A 12,606-nucleotide genomic window follows, 5' to 3' on the forward strand; every position below is an offset into this window, starting at 1 on the left:
TGTGACTAATGTAGCCTCCCGGCCTCGGAAGCACTTCAGAAAACCTGTCACTTAACACAGTCCGTCGCTGCACCCAGAAATGCAACTTGAAACACTATTATGCAAGGAGAAAGCCCTACATCAGGGCTATTCAACTCAGGCCCTCGATTCCAAATCCAGGCCTTGTTTTCAGTTCTCCCAGGTAGTTAGTTCAATAATTACTGATTCTGATTGGTCAGAGGCTTCACACCTGGCTCACAGGTGAAGGAAGGCTGGAAAACCAGCAGGGCCCTTGAGGACTGTGGGTTGAATAGCCCTGCCCTGCATCAACTCTACGCAGAAACGCCGGCGGGTTCTCCGGGCCCCAGCTCAGCTCAGATGGACCGAAAGACTGTGGAACCGTGTGCTGTGGTCAGATGAGTCCACATTTCAGCTTTTCGGGAAATACGGGTGTTGAGTGCTATGTGCCAAAGATGAAAGCGCCCATCCAGATTTCTATCAGCAAAAGGTGTAAAAGCCAGCATCTGAAATGGTACGGGGGGGTGTCAGCACTCATAGCATGGGTGAGTGGCATTGACTCTGAGCCATATACAGTGAAACCTCAGAACTCGAATTTAATCCGTTCAGAACTCCGGATCGAATCCTAAAAAGTTCGAGTTGTGATCGAATTTTCCCCATAAGAAATAATGGAAAACCAGTTAATTGGTTCCCGGCCTCAAAAAATTGCACCTAAATATGTTTTTTTTAGCATTTAAACACAAAATGAACCGGATAAAACAAGAAGAGCATATACTATACTAAACACATCTAAGCACATTTACCAAAACAGTAATTTGTAAAGTAAGAAAATAAATGTATCCAAACAATGTGTCCTGCCCCGATAGTCCATTCTTTCCGTGTGCCACTCTTTCGTTAACCCCGTGTGGAATCCCTGTGTGATCAGCTGTTTCTGGTTGTTGTCATTAGTCCTCTGTATTTTGTCCGCGTTTCAGTTTGGTTCCCCCTTCCGGTCATTGTATTGTCCGTCTGCGTTTTGCCTGCTTTACCTGTAATTAAACCCTGTATTCCCCGATACGCTGACGTCTGCGCCTTTATCACCCTTCCGTCCCCGCTCGGCACAACAATATTATTATAATTAAATGTATTAATGATTTATTATTAATATTAAGATAATTAATAAGAAATCTTTATTTTAAAATGTATTTTATTATATAGTAATAATTACCGTTACTATCATTGTCTAAATGTATTTTTACTGTCTAAATATATGTATTCAGTTAATGTATAAACATGCACGGTGCTATCACAGCTAATTCGAGGCTGAGACTGAAGCTTTACCCTTTGTTTCCACTGAGAGACGTACAAGTTTCCCTGCATGTACAAATTATCTTAGGTCAGCATTCACGGTTTGACTTCTGAGATTCAGATCGAGCTCTAGATAATTTTTTTTCGAACTGGTTGGTTCGACTTTTAAGAAATTCGAGTTCTAATGAGTTCGAGGACTGAGGTACCACTGTATTAGGATTTTAGAGAGACATATATTACCATCAAGGCGACGTCTCTTCCCACGACATCCATGCTTATTTCAGCAGGCCAATGCCAGACCTCATTCTGCACAGGCTACAACCATGTGCCTCGTAGACACAGAGTGCGTGAGCCTGACTGGCCTGCTGTCAGTCCAGATCTATCTCCTATTGAAAATGTATGTCGCATCAAGAAGAGGAGAATCAGTCAATGGCGACCACGGACTGTGGAGAAGCAAGTCTTACATCATGCAAGAATGGACAAAATTTCCAGTTGCAAAATCACTGCAATTAGTATCCTCAATTCCAATTAAAAAGTGTTAGTAAAAGGAAAGGTGATGTAACACAATGGTAAATGTGCCTCTGTCCCAGGTTTTGTTGAATGTGTTGGAGCCATCAAATTCTAACTTTGTGTATACAGACGCTCCTCTACTTACGAATGAGATACGTTCTGTATGGGCGTACATAACTTGAAATGTTCGTAAGTCGTTATTCAACATCGTTTTAAGTGTATACACGAGTACAAAGAACTAGGATGCTGGGAGTCCGCACGCTACGCTGCTGCACGGTGGGAGTAGTGGCCAGACTACGTGTACTAGGCGGAAATGGCACACAGAAAAAAAAAAAATTGATGTTGCGGACAGGAAACGGGAGTCCAATGAACACAATTTGGACTTACAGTCCTCTTCGTTCGTATATCTGAAAGTTCGTAAGTTAAAAGTTTGTAAGTAGAGAAGCATCTGTATTTACAAACTACAGGTACAATTATGTTGGGGTCAGTGAGACTGTCGAAAATCTTTTCTTTGTACTTTTGACAGTTTAATTAAAGTTCACATGAATTAACCAATCACAGATATTTGTTCTTATGGCATTTTAGAAAATATCTCAACTCTTCTGGAAATGGGGTCTGTATTTGCATAGTGTTTACCTGTATGCAGTTTATATAGACTGTAGTTTAAAGCCATACACTAGATTTAAAGGGACATTTTAGTTTGTCACATTTAATTACATTTCAGACAAACAATCATACATCCGAAGATGGTTACTCAGGTGCAGTAGTTGATATGCTCCTTCTGGCTTGTCATTCATAATGTGATGTTTCCACGTCTGCTTTCTGGGGCTGGCTTTCTACAGGTCTTTCCTCTGGAAGGCCACTTGATCCATGACCCCTCCCTGCTTCATTTCTGAAACCTCTCTCCTGAGGGCAGCCAGTCTGGCCTCGTTGTGCTCCATAATTCCCACACAGTGCTGAAGAAGAATGACTCATTTAGGGACGTGTTCATAGCTCTGTCTGCATCAGGTGGCAGGTGTACGGCTGCAGATTGTTAATCCTGCAAAGTAACTAGACTGTCATCATTCTGTCAGGCAGGGGAGTGCTTAAAGGGACCAAGGTATCATGATGAGCTGCTTCATCAGCACCTCCTACAGGGCTGACAGAGGACTACAAGTTGCTGTTCACATACAGTGAGAGATTCCAACTGGTGCTTGTTCTGCTACTTTGGTGCAGTGTGAGCTACAGTCAGCAAGGATACTGGCATCCTTGGTCAAGGTGTACTTCATCACAGTGGATATCTTGCCTTTGCCTCTTGATGAACATAAACAAAAATATACAAAAGAATCAATCTTTAACCTTCAGCAGTGCTGCTCTTTCCAGCCAATCCCTGGCCTCCATGTCCTCAGGGGAGTCAGGTGACCCTCCTTTCCGACAGACCCTTCTCAGCTGCTGAAGTTCAATAACTAACGCAATAATCTGAAATGAAGTATGAGGTCTGCATCTTAAAACATCAAGGCAGGGCTCAGAATTTGAGACAGTGGATAAAAGCACAATCCTTATAGGCAAGGAGTAAGGGGAAAAAAAGCCAACTTCAGAGGAAAAATCCACATTTTCCATATTCAGGGTTAGTCATTGGACTCTGGCCATGGTTAAGTAATAGAATACATGCAACTGTATCAACTGGTGGATACTACTGGTGGAGAAAAGTCATGTGACATCCTAGGGCTCACCTGATTGGCCACATCTGGGTATTCCTGCCAGGGGTTCCAGTGACTGGGCCTAGAGCCAGCAGCCTTCTGGCCATTCTGAGCACGGAACTGGGGGTTACATTCAGTGGACAGATGAAATAAGTCAGAGGAGATGGAAGATGGGGAGAGGTTTCTTATGTGTGACTGTAACATGAATGGCATGGATAGCTATTAAGCATCATTAGCTTCCATAACGGAAATTTGCAGAACACAACTGTGACAGCCAAAATGGCAACAGAATCTCACCATGTTGTATGCCCAAGTTCTTCCCTCGTAGTATTTTCTTTTTGCAAAGATCATCATTTTATTATAATAAATGATCATTTGATTGCTTAGAATCCACCTGCACATTGCATGACATGTATATGCCTCTGATCCTCAGAAAGGTGTGTTTCGGAGCACGGTGACATATTTTGTCTCTCTCTTGGTCTGTCTTACCTGAAAGTGTGACCATGCCTGTTGCTCCTGTCCATATAGTTGAGGACTGTGTGTTCTGGAAGACACTGGGCATGCATGGGCATTCTCTCCATAGACAAAGTATGTATGCCACGAGAAATCCTGTGCAAAGAAAAGCTGAAGGCAGCCAGCTTCTAATTACACACACTGTGTGACTAACAACCCAGGGCGTTTGTCCAAGGGCTGATGGAAAGAATTACTTTTGCCAGGGAGAAGGTGATGCAGATGGCTATTTATTTTCCCTAAGTGCTGTGACAGATGAATGGTGCCAGAAGAAATAAATTAAATGAAAAAGAAAGAAAGAAAATGAAATACTTGAGCCAAAAAGAAAAATGTACCAAAACTAATCCCATGTTTTGGCAAACAGTGCCCTGAGATTTAGGCTGTACTCATATGCAGTCAACCATCATGCTCCTTAAATAAATGGTTATCCCCCCAAACCCAACCAAGGGCAGCTTAATACCCTCAATAATTTCAACATTGCAGTTCCATACATCATCATTACTTAACTTCAATATTCTCCAGTTACTTCAACCATTTTCTCCATAAACAAGATAAAATACACAAACTAGAAATGTAACCCCCTCTCCAAACAGCAACAATTCCACTGCTCCAGGATTGTCTAGTGTGACATGGAGACTACAAATCCCATCAACCACCAGTTCTTGGGGCCTTTGACCCATGAAGGTATCCTTCTGGCATGCCTGACAAAATGGGTGAGTAAAACCATACAAACCCAGTATCCTTCTTAACAATCATTACCCTTAAGTGCTTCACATATAATATAAAAACGATGAATAAAAACCTTTAATATAATCTTCACATCCAGTTGGCCGTCATGTACACTGAAGATAATTACAACAGCCTGCGTTTGTATTTTGTTTATGGTGAGGCTATGTTTCTTCCACGCCTGTGGCCGTCTGAAATTTGCTGTGCTATGCTGTATTTCATGTATAATGATTTAAACCCAATGAAGCAGACATTCTCCATTAACAGTCCCCAAATGGCTGGGAGGGAGCAGCCCCACCAGGATGTGTACATGTGATAGTCTTGTGTGCCTTACCTGGGGACGTCATTTTCTTCGGGGAATTCCCTCATCAGCACCTGCCTCAGATCAAGCTGTCGAAAGGCCTGAGTAGGAACGACATTTTCCTCACTGTTTATGGGAAAAACGTTTTCCTTTGGGTAAACAGCAACCACAACCGCAGAGAAAAGTGCTTGTGTCATCAGTACAGCAATCCAATATAAACAAATGGCTGGTTCATTTGACTAACTGCTCAAACAATTATGACTTATCATATCCATCTTTTTTTTGGGACACTAGACAAAAACATTAATGTGACAGATCATAGTCCAAATAGACAGGGTGAGAGTTAACAGGATCAACCCCCCCCTTCTTGGCTCACCGGCACGGAAACATTGAATTCAATCTTAGCCAGGCTAGAATCAAGGGCCACCAATGCCCCAAAACTTAAAAAAAAAAAGAGTAATCAGCACAAACTGGCCCGGCGGCCATGACAGGGGAAAAAGTGACCGGTGAGCTCAAACCCCAGGATATAAAAACACATTTTCAAGACAATCTTGGTGTCTTTTAATGTCATACAGAGGTTATGTCACCAGCTCACAGATACAGACTCACTGCGTAGCAGCAGGGGGGCAGACAGCATATTATAGTCAGGCTTGGTGGTTCTTGGCCATTTCATAAAAGCGAAAAACAGAAAATGTGCCCTGTCATGCAACTAGATTTAATGGCTGAATATTTTTAGCTCCAGCTAGAGTTCTTGCTTGTTGTCATATTGCAGTATCATATTTCATCACTGGTCATTCTGGTTTGCCCTGTCCCCGTAATTCCCTTTTTTAATTATAAATAATCCCGCCCCCAACCCACCACTCGCCAGGCCTGAAACGAGCTTGTTCTGATTCCGCAGGTCCTTACAGTTCTTGTGCCGTATAGGGACCTGCCCTCATGTTCCTCCATGGACCTGTGCCTTTAAGGCAGTGCATTATGGGTTGTGGGCACCCTGCATAAGAAAACATTTTCTGGAGGGAATTTAGCTTTGGAGTTTTTGTTATTTTAATCTGGAAATAGATCACCCTGCTGCAGCTTAAAAACAAAAGATTCCACAGACATTAAGATTCCACAAGATGCGATCACAAAGTCTGTGGTATCCAAATCGTCTGGAAGTAGTGAAGCTTATAATTTGATTCTGCTACAGGGCCTTGGTTCAGAGAGATAACCAATCAGATTGTAGAGGAGGCTGGACCAAGACATCTGATTGGTTGGTCCTGGCTTCTCTAGTTGCTTGGGCCCACCTCCTCTCCAATCTGATTGGTTATCTCCCTGAACCAATCATCTTTCCATCTGCCCTCAGAGCATGTTTGTGTAAGTAAAATTCCCATGAGCTTGTTTTTAGAGTGCATCAGTGACGGGCAAACTGGGCCAGCTGGATTGGCAAGCAGCTCGAACCCTCCACACCTCGTCTCATTTCCTCACAGAGGGAAAGCAGGAATTTTGTCTGAAGGCAAGCAGACAACAGGCACAGCACTGTCAACATGGGAAGAAATCAAACATTCCACGTGAATAAATGACCCAAGGTCATTTGAATGACGGAAAAGACACCTTTACAGGGCAGTAACTCTTTATGTTGTGGCGCAGAATGGTAATTCATAGCCATTGCATTGTGGGGGCAGTGTGTGGCTCAACAGATTAAACCAGTGACGGGAAGGTTGCTGGTTTTAATCCCGGAGGTAGGAGACCGATGCCAGTGTTGGGCCTCTGATCAAGGCCCTTAAGCCCCAGTCTGGCTGCCCCTGTGCTGTGACCCCCAAGCTTTCACTTGTATATGTGTCTGTGAGTCTCATAGGGAGCAAGATGGGAGAGGCAAGGCGATACGAGAACTTCCCCACAGGGTTAAATAAAGCATCACTATTGTATTCTAGTTTTGACACATATCTCCTGCATCCGTGTTTCTCCACCCGGTCCTCTGGGACCCTCAGAAGGTCCATATTTCTGCTGCCTGCCAGACACTGGCCTATATCACCCAGGTCCTGTATGGGGGGAGTTACCTCAGGCCCCTGACAGGCGTGACTGAGCCCTGACTGTCTGAGAAGGGAGGAGGGGATAGCCACAGAGGTAGAGCCCTCCATGTTCTCCAGCGGCACACACACCCGTTGGGGTTCCAGCTTCTGCCGTTCCTCATCCCCTTCTTCCACCTCCTCCTCTTTTTGCTCTCGGGCACGGTCTCCTGCATCCACTTCCAAGGCCCTGTTAAAGCACAAACAGATGTCCTTTAGCCAATCACGCAGACCCCTCCCTCCCCCATACAATAAATAAAACATTTAATAAGCTCTCCTTGGCTCCGGCAGCTGAAACATTGTGTTCACACGGACTGGAACCCATTAAGGGCAAAACCAAACCAAACTTGGGGGCACTCGAGGCGAAGGGGATGTTTCCACTAATGGGGGGTGCTATGCGCAGCTTTCAGAGAGAACATCGCTACCCAGGGTCTGCAGATATGTGGTTCCCAGTCTTCTCGTCCTGGGGGTCCCTCCGGGGGAGCAGCCTCTCCCACTGTGACCCTGGAGCTCTTAGTGGTGTCGCCAGCAGTCTCCGCTCTACACCCATCCAAGCCAGCCTCCCCTGCAGCTCCTGAGCCCCCGACAGCTGCTCCCCTTCCAACTGGTGGGGGGCGGGGGCAGGGAACATGACAACAGGGAGCACTGACCTCCAGAGCTACGGTACACAGGCAGTTTCAGCAACAGTCAAGTTTCAGCTCAAAACAACATAGACCTTTATGCTCTATCCATAGACATGATCACATGACTGATATGATCACATTACTGGTATGATCACATTACTGGTATGATCACATTACTGGTATGATCACATGAATGATGGCACATTCAATTTCTGTATCCTTTTCCTTTAAGGTACGATGCAGTTAAGCTCCATAAATTATTTCTGCCAGCCTTTGGAGGTTTGCCTGAAGTAGGCCTGAAGGGAGGCCGGATACCGGCAACCTGATAACCCTGCAGGCCTGCTGAGAAGGTCAGGCCTGCCTGTGGGTCTCCAGCAAGGCTCAAGGTCTCCTTGCCCTCTGAAAAACAAATGAGCACCGCTAATGTCTACATTCAGGCTTTGTCTACAGATACGGAGACATCATAGAATTGTATGCATTTATACTGGGATGTAAAGTTATTGTGTATATGTTATCTCGTACAGACTTTTTGGTAAGATAAAAACCTATGCTAATCTACAAATATTCTATTATCTCAAATAAATTAATCCAAATTTGACTAATTTCGCTTTTTTGCACATACTGAACTACTTTTCTTTTGCTGGCCAAGGGCTGTCATTATATGCTAGATTAAATAATTCATTAATTATTTCATGCAGTCAGATGTGTCAAGGTGTTGAATTGTGGCCCCGCTGGCTTGAAGCCACTTGCAGCTTTTGTCGGGCTGCTTTGCAAACCACATAGGGCTGTACAAATAAGCGGTAGGTTTGTTGTCAAGGGGGGGCCTCGGAGTGAAATACTCCACCTATCAGTTCAGTCTCGTTCTTAAAACGGAAAGGAAGAGGCCGTCATCCCCAGCGAGGTCAGAGAGTCATTCCTCAGTCCATTGTCCTCAGAATCACCCTCATGGCCTGATACAAGGCCTCTGATTCAGGAGAACAAAAAACAAATCCCAGAGTCTGTGTAGCCATGGTACATGTGCTAAAAGTCACATGACAAGCTGCAAGATGACATCCGTAACTACTCTCACTCAAAATGGAGTTGTTTTTGTTCCAGTTCAGTAACAGGGCCAGTAATGCAGCCTTTTAGTTTCCCAAAAGCTACAAAGTAAGCTAGTCTATCTTCCGCCTCACCATTTCACCAATGGGAGTTTTACTTATAGGAAAATGTTCTGAGGGCAGAAGGGAACATGATTGGTTCAGGGAGATAACAATCAGATGTCTTGGACCCACCTCCTCTACAATCTGACTGGTTATTTCTCTGAAACAAGCATTGTTTCTTCTGCCCTCAGAACATTTTTGTGTAAGTAAAATTCCCACTTTTTCTCCCTTCTTTGTTTTGGTTTTGTGTGAACATTTGACACAATTGTGAGATTTTTAAATCTGGGTCACTTGCATGAGCAGGTCCTTACATCAACCAGGAAATTCACTCCTGTAACTTGTCCTGCAACCCAGAACAAGCTGGGTTCCTTATGACTGACGGCCTGGTCTACTTTGTACTCGAGAAATATCCCTCTTACACTACAGCCTGGATAACCTGCAGGCAGGGCTGGTAGTGTAGCAGATATAAATGGCTTTTCGTTTCAAAAAAGTAATGTGGCCCTTTCCCTTTTAGACGAGGAACCAGTTTCGCATCGTCTGTTAGGGCCCAGAATGTGGTGTGTTTCCATTCCAGATCTCCCGTCACCTAGGTCCTCCCAGTCATTCAGAAATGTAATGCTTAATGAGCTGTTAGGTCACTTATTTCATGTATCCAGTGGAAAACCATTGAGGAATATAATTGCATAAAATCTGAGTAAACAAATTACAATCAGAGCAGATTAACTATGTCACATGATCTGCCTGTTGTGTAAGTAAACCGGTCAGAACAAACCGGAGCCACATATGAAGTTTGACTGCATCTATACCTGTGAGTTATTACCTGGGAGGCGTAAGTGCCATAAAAATGACAAACTGAATTTACACCTCACAAAAGACACCAGAGTCTATACACAAAGACAGACAGACACACACACACAGACACAGACCTGTACTCATATCTTTGTGGGGACTGTCCATCATTTCTATGGGCAAAACCTTAATCCCAACAATGACGACTTAAACGCTACCGTAACCAAACAAAAGTCTTTTGGGGTTTTTAGTTTTTTGATTGCAGTCACAGATTTATATAAATCTGAGTTTCCCCTTGTGGGGACCGAAAAAACGGTCCCCACAACATCAAAACAACAGGTTTTTATCACATTGTGGGGACATTTGGTCCCCTCAATGTAATGTATACAGAAAAAATGATCTGCGCCTGCCATCCGGACACAGGTATTGGATTCTGTACAACATCCTGAGTCATCCTGCACCGTGTCTCAATGACTGGCGTCCGCTGGACTACGGGTTCACCATCCTATGCGTAGGCTGCCGTTAACACCAGCGCAGACACGGCTGTGTTTGGAGTGGTGCTGTAACTGGGAGGCATGGACTGATGATGAGTGGCCATGTTCAGCGATGAATCTCGGTTCTGCATTAACAAGGTTGACCATCGTTTGCGAATATGGGGGCGCCGAGGGGAGAGGACCAATCCTGTCATCATGGCGGGGGGAACCATAGGGTAGGACTTCAGGTCGTCTCTGATAGTGATTTGGGGGACCCTGACAGCACAGCGCTACGTCAGTGACATCCTGCGTTTCACCCCTCCTGAGACAGCAGCCTGGTAGAGTCCTTCAAAAAGACAACGCCTGTCCACACACGGCACGTGTGTCTATGGACTGCCTGCGTCATGTTGAGGTCCTCCCATCTTTCCCCAATCAAATGTGTGGGATCAGCAAGGACGTCAACTCAGACCCAGAGCTGATCTGCAGGATCTCGAGGGCCAGTTACAACAGCTGTGGGCCGACTTGCTGTCCAACTCCCTTCTGCACCGTATCACCACATATATCCAGGGCCAGGGGGTGGGGGGGTGCCACACCCTACTGACATGGGACCAGCAGTGTGCCCATACTGCCGACTCTGTGGCGCGTTTGATCCGATATTATAATCATTGCGATACAGTCGCGTGACCTTCCACCACTCCAACTTTTTAATAAAATAACAAAGTAACAAAGTTACCCCTCCCAAAAAGGATTCCTCTCACCTGAGGCATTCTGAATCAATCCTTTCTTAAGAAATGCTTTGTGTGCTTGTTTGTAGCCCAGAATGTTGCACTATTCTTCCCAGACCAGTTTGGTTGCCCAGAGATACGGCTGACAAGTCCATAGTTTGGGGACTTAGAAGAACCTCCCTCCAGCTTAAACATTAACTGACAGAATGACAGAAGGGGGTGATGGAGGGCTGACTGACCTCTGTCCTATCACTGTGCTTTGGAAAACACCAGCGAGTCCAAAGTGTACACTTCCTCAATCACAATCACTGGTGTTTGACAGCACTTAGTCATGAAGCTTGTGCACATACCTTATGGTGTCCTTCTCAACCTAGACTGTTACATTACTTATACATACATTTCCAAAATTTTGAATTCACAAATTGTGCCCCTTTCCATTCAGGAATTGGAGTTTAAATTCAACTGGCGGCACCCAATGGAATTTGAATTGGAATGACAGGAAAAAGAATTCATTTGAATAATTAAAAAATGCAATCACAGAGAACAGGAATGCAATTTAATCTAGTAAAACATAAATAATTATACAGTATAAACTGAGCTTGTATATGTACAAGTGCATAGAGTGTACTTCACATTTGCACTGTTGTAAGAAAGAAAATGTGTATAACTTTTGGTCTATTTGATCGATATGAAACTGCCTTATGATTGCCCTCTAATTCCCTTTCCGTGGGTACATGTATTGTTTTTGCATATTAACGGTTTGCGTATCATCTGCATTTTTGACGTCTGCAGTAACGTTCCTTGAGAATCTGTGAGCCAGTGATAGGTTACTTGTTTGACTGTAACACCACATACCTGTAGTGTTTTACTTGTGTGAATTGCATTTTTAAATTATTGCTTGCTAACAGTTTATTTTTTAACATTAAGTGTAAATGAATATATACATCCATCCATTTTCCAAAACCGCTGAATCCCAACTGGGGTTGCAAGGGGGACCAGAGCCTACCAACCCTGGGCATTCGCCAACACACCGCAATGAATATATTCATGCTGTAAATACTTTGCATTGTTGCTCCTATTAATTGTCTTCTGTATAGAATAATATTAAGGCAATGTGTCTCATTTTCTTCACTGGACGGGCACCCAAATATCTTGCTCTCCATTACGCAGGCACTTCATCACATTTGCTCACTTGGAAGGGCACATCATGATAGCCCACTTGGACGGGCATTGCACCACATTCTCCCCACTAGAAGGGCACTCGTTAAGCCACCTCATCACATTTTCTTGCTCAATAGGGCACATCATCCAACATTACCAGGGTGCTCTAGGTGGGGCTAAATCATGTGAAGGGCAATCACTAGTGGTGTTTTTGCTACTCTAAAGGGCACTTTTCTGGCCATTTTTCAGCCCAGTAGGGCACAGGTGAGGAACTAGGAAAAGTTCTAGTAAGAAGAGAGAGATTTCTTTGGTTGGACACTGCAGTCATTATAGCCAGAACTGAGTTTTGGAGGAGACACTCAACTTCTCTTGTTAGAAGATTCACTATAGTGAACAAAATTAGTTACACTTTTTGGTTACTTTGTTTTACACTTAAATGTTGCATTTTTTCAATGTGAATAGTATTAGATTTTGGTAACACTTTCATTTCTGCCCCTACACTATTAACTGTTACTAATTATTTTAAAAGACTCATTCACAAACAAATTTAGAAATGTCATATCTTGCTCCCAGTATTTACAAAACTGCTCCTAAATCAGTTGCAAATAAAAAACAATGAGTTAGTAAGCACACACATAAAT

The 12,606-nt window shown here is 43.9% G+C and overlaps 1 protein-coding gene across 3 annotated transcripts; it reads right to left on the bottom strand.

Annotated features, from left to right (window-relative positions):
* Positions 1-1,194: 1,194 nt before the first annotated feature.
* LOC111848709 (uncharacterized) lies at positions 1,195-10,945 on the bottom strand. Of its 3 annotated transcripts, XM_023820914.2 has the most exons (8): positions 10,838-10,945; positions 7,481-7,659; positions 7,149-7,245; positions 5,044-5,111; positions 3,963-4,017; positions 3,507-3,593; positions 3,133-3,252; positions 1,195-2,750 (listed from the first exon to the last, which is right to left on the bottom strand). In XM_023820914.2, exons 1-8 carry the CDS (start codon positions 10,844-10,846, stop codon positions 2,631-2,633), a joined length of 735 nt encoding a protein of 244 aa, XP_023676682.2. In that variant the 5' UTR covers positions 10,847-10,945; the 3' UTR covers positions 1,195-2,630. The 3 variants fall into 3 exon arrangements, with proteins under 3 accessions (XP_023676682.2, XP_023676684.2, XP_023676683.2); XM_023820916.2 differs by lacking the exon at positions 3,133-3,252 and having other exon boundaries at positions 1,195-3,087; XM_023820915.2 differs by lacking the exon at positions 3,133-3,252 and having other exon boundaries at positions 1,195-3,087; positions 3,963-4,082.
* Positions 10,946-12,606: the final 1,661 nt, after the last annotated feature.

The sequence above is a fragment of the Paramormyrops kingsleyae genome, chromosome 12 (assembly GCF_048594095.1).
Source record: "Paramormyrops kingsleyae isolate MSU_618 chromosome 12, PKINGS_0.4, whole genome shotgun sequence".
Classification (NCBI taxonomy): Eukaryota; Metazoa; Chordata; class Actinopteri; order Osteoglossiformes; family Mormyridae; genus Paramormyrops; species Paramormyrops kingsleyae.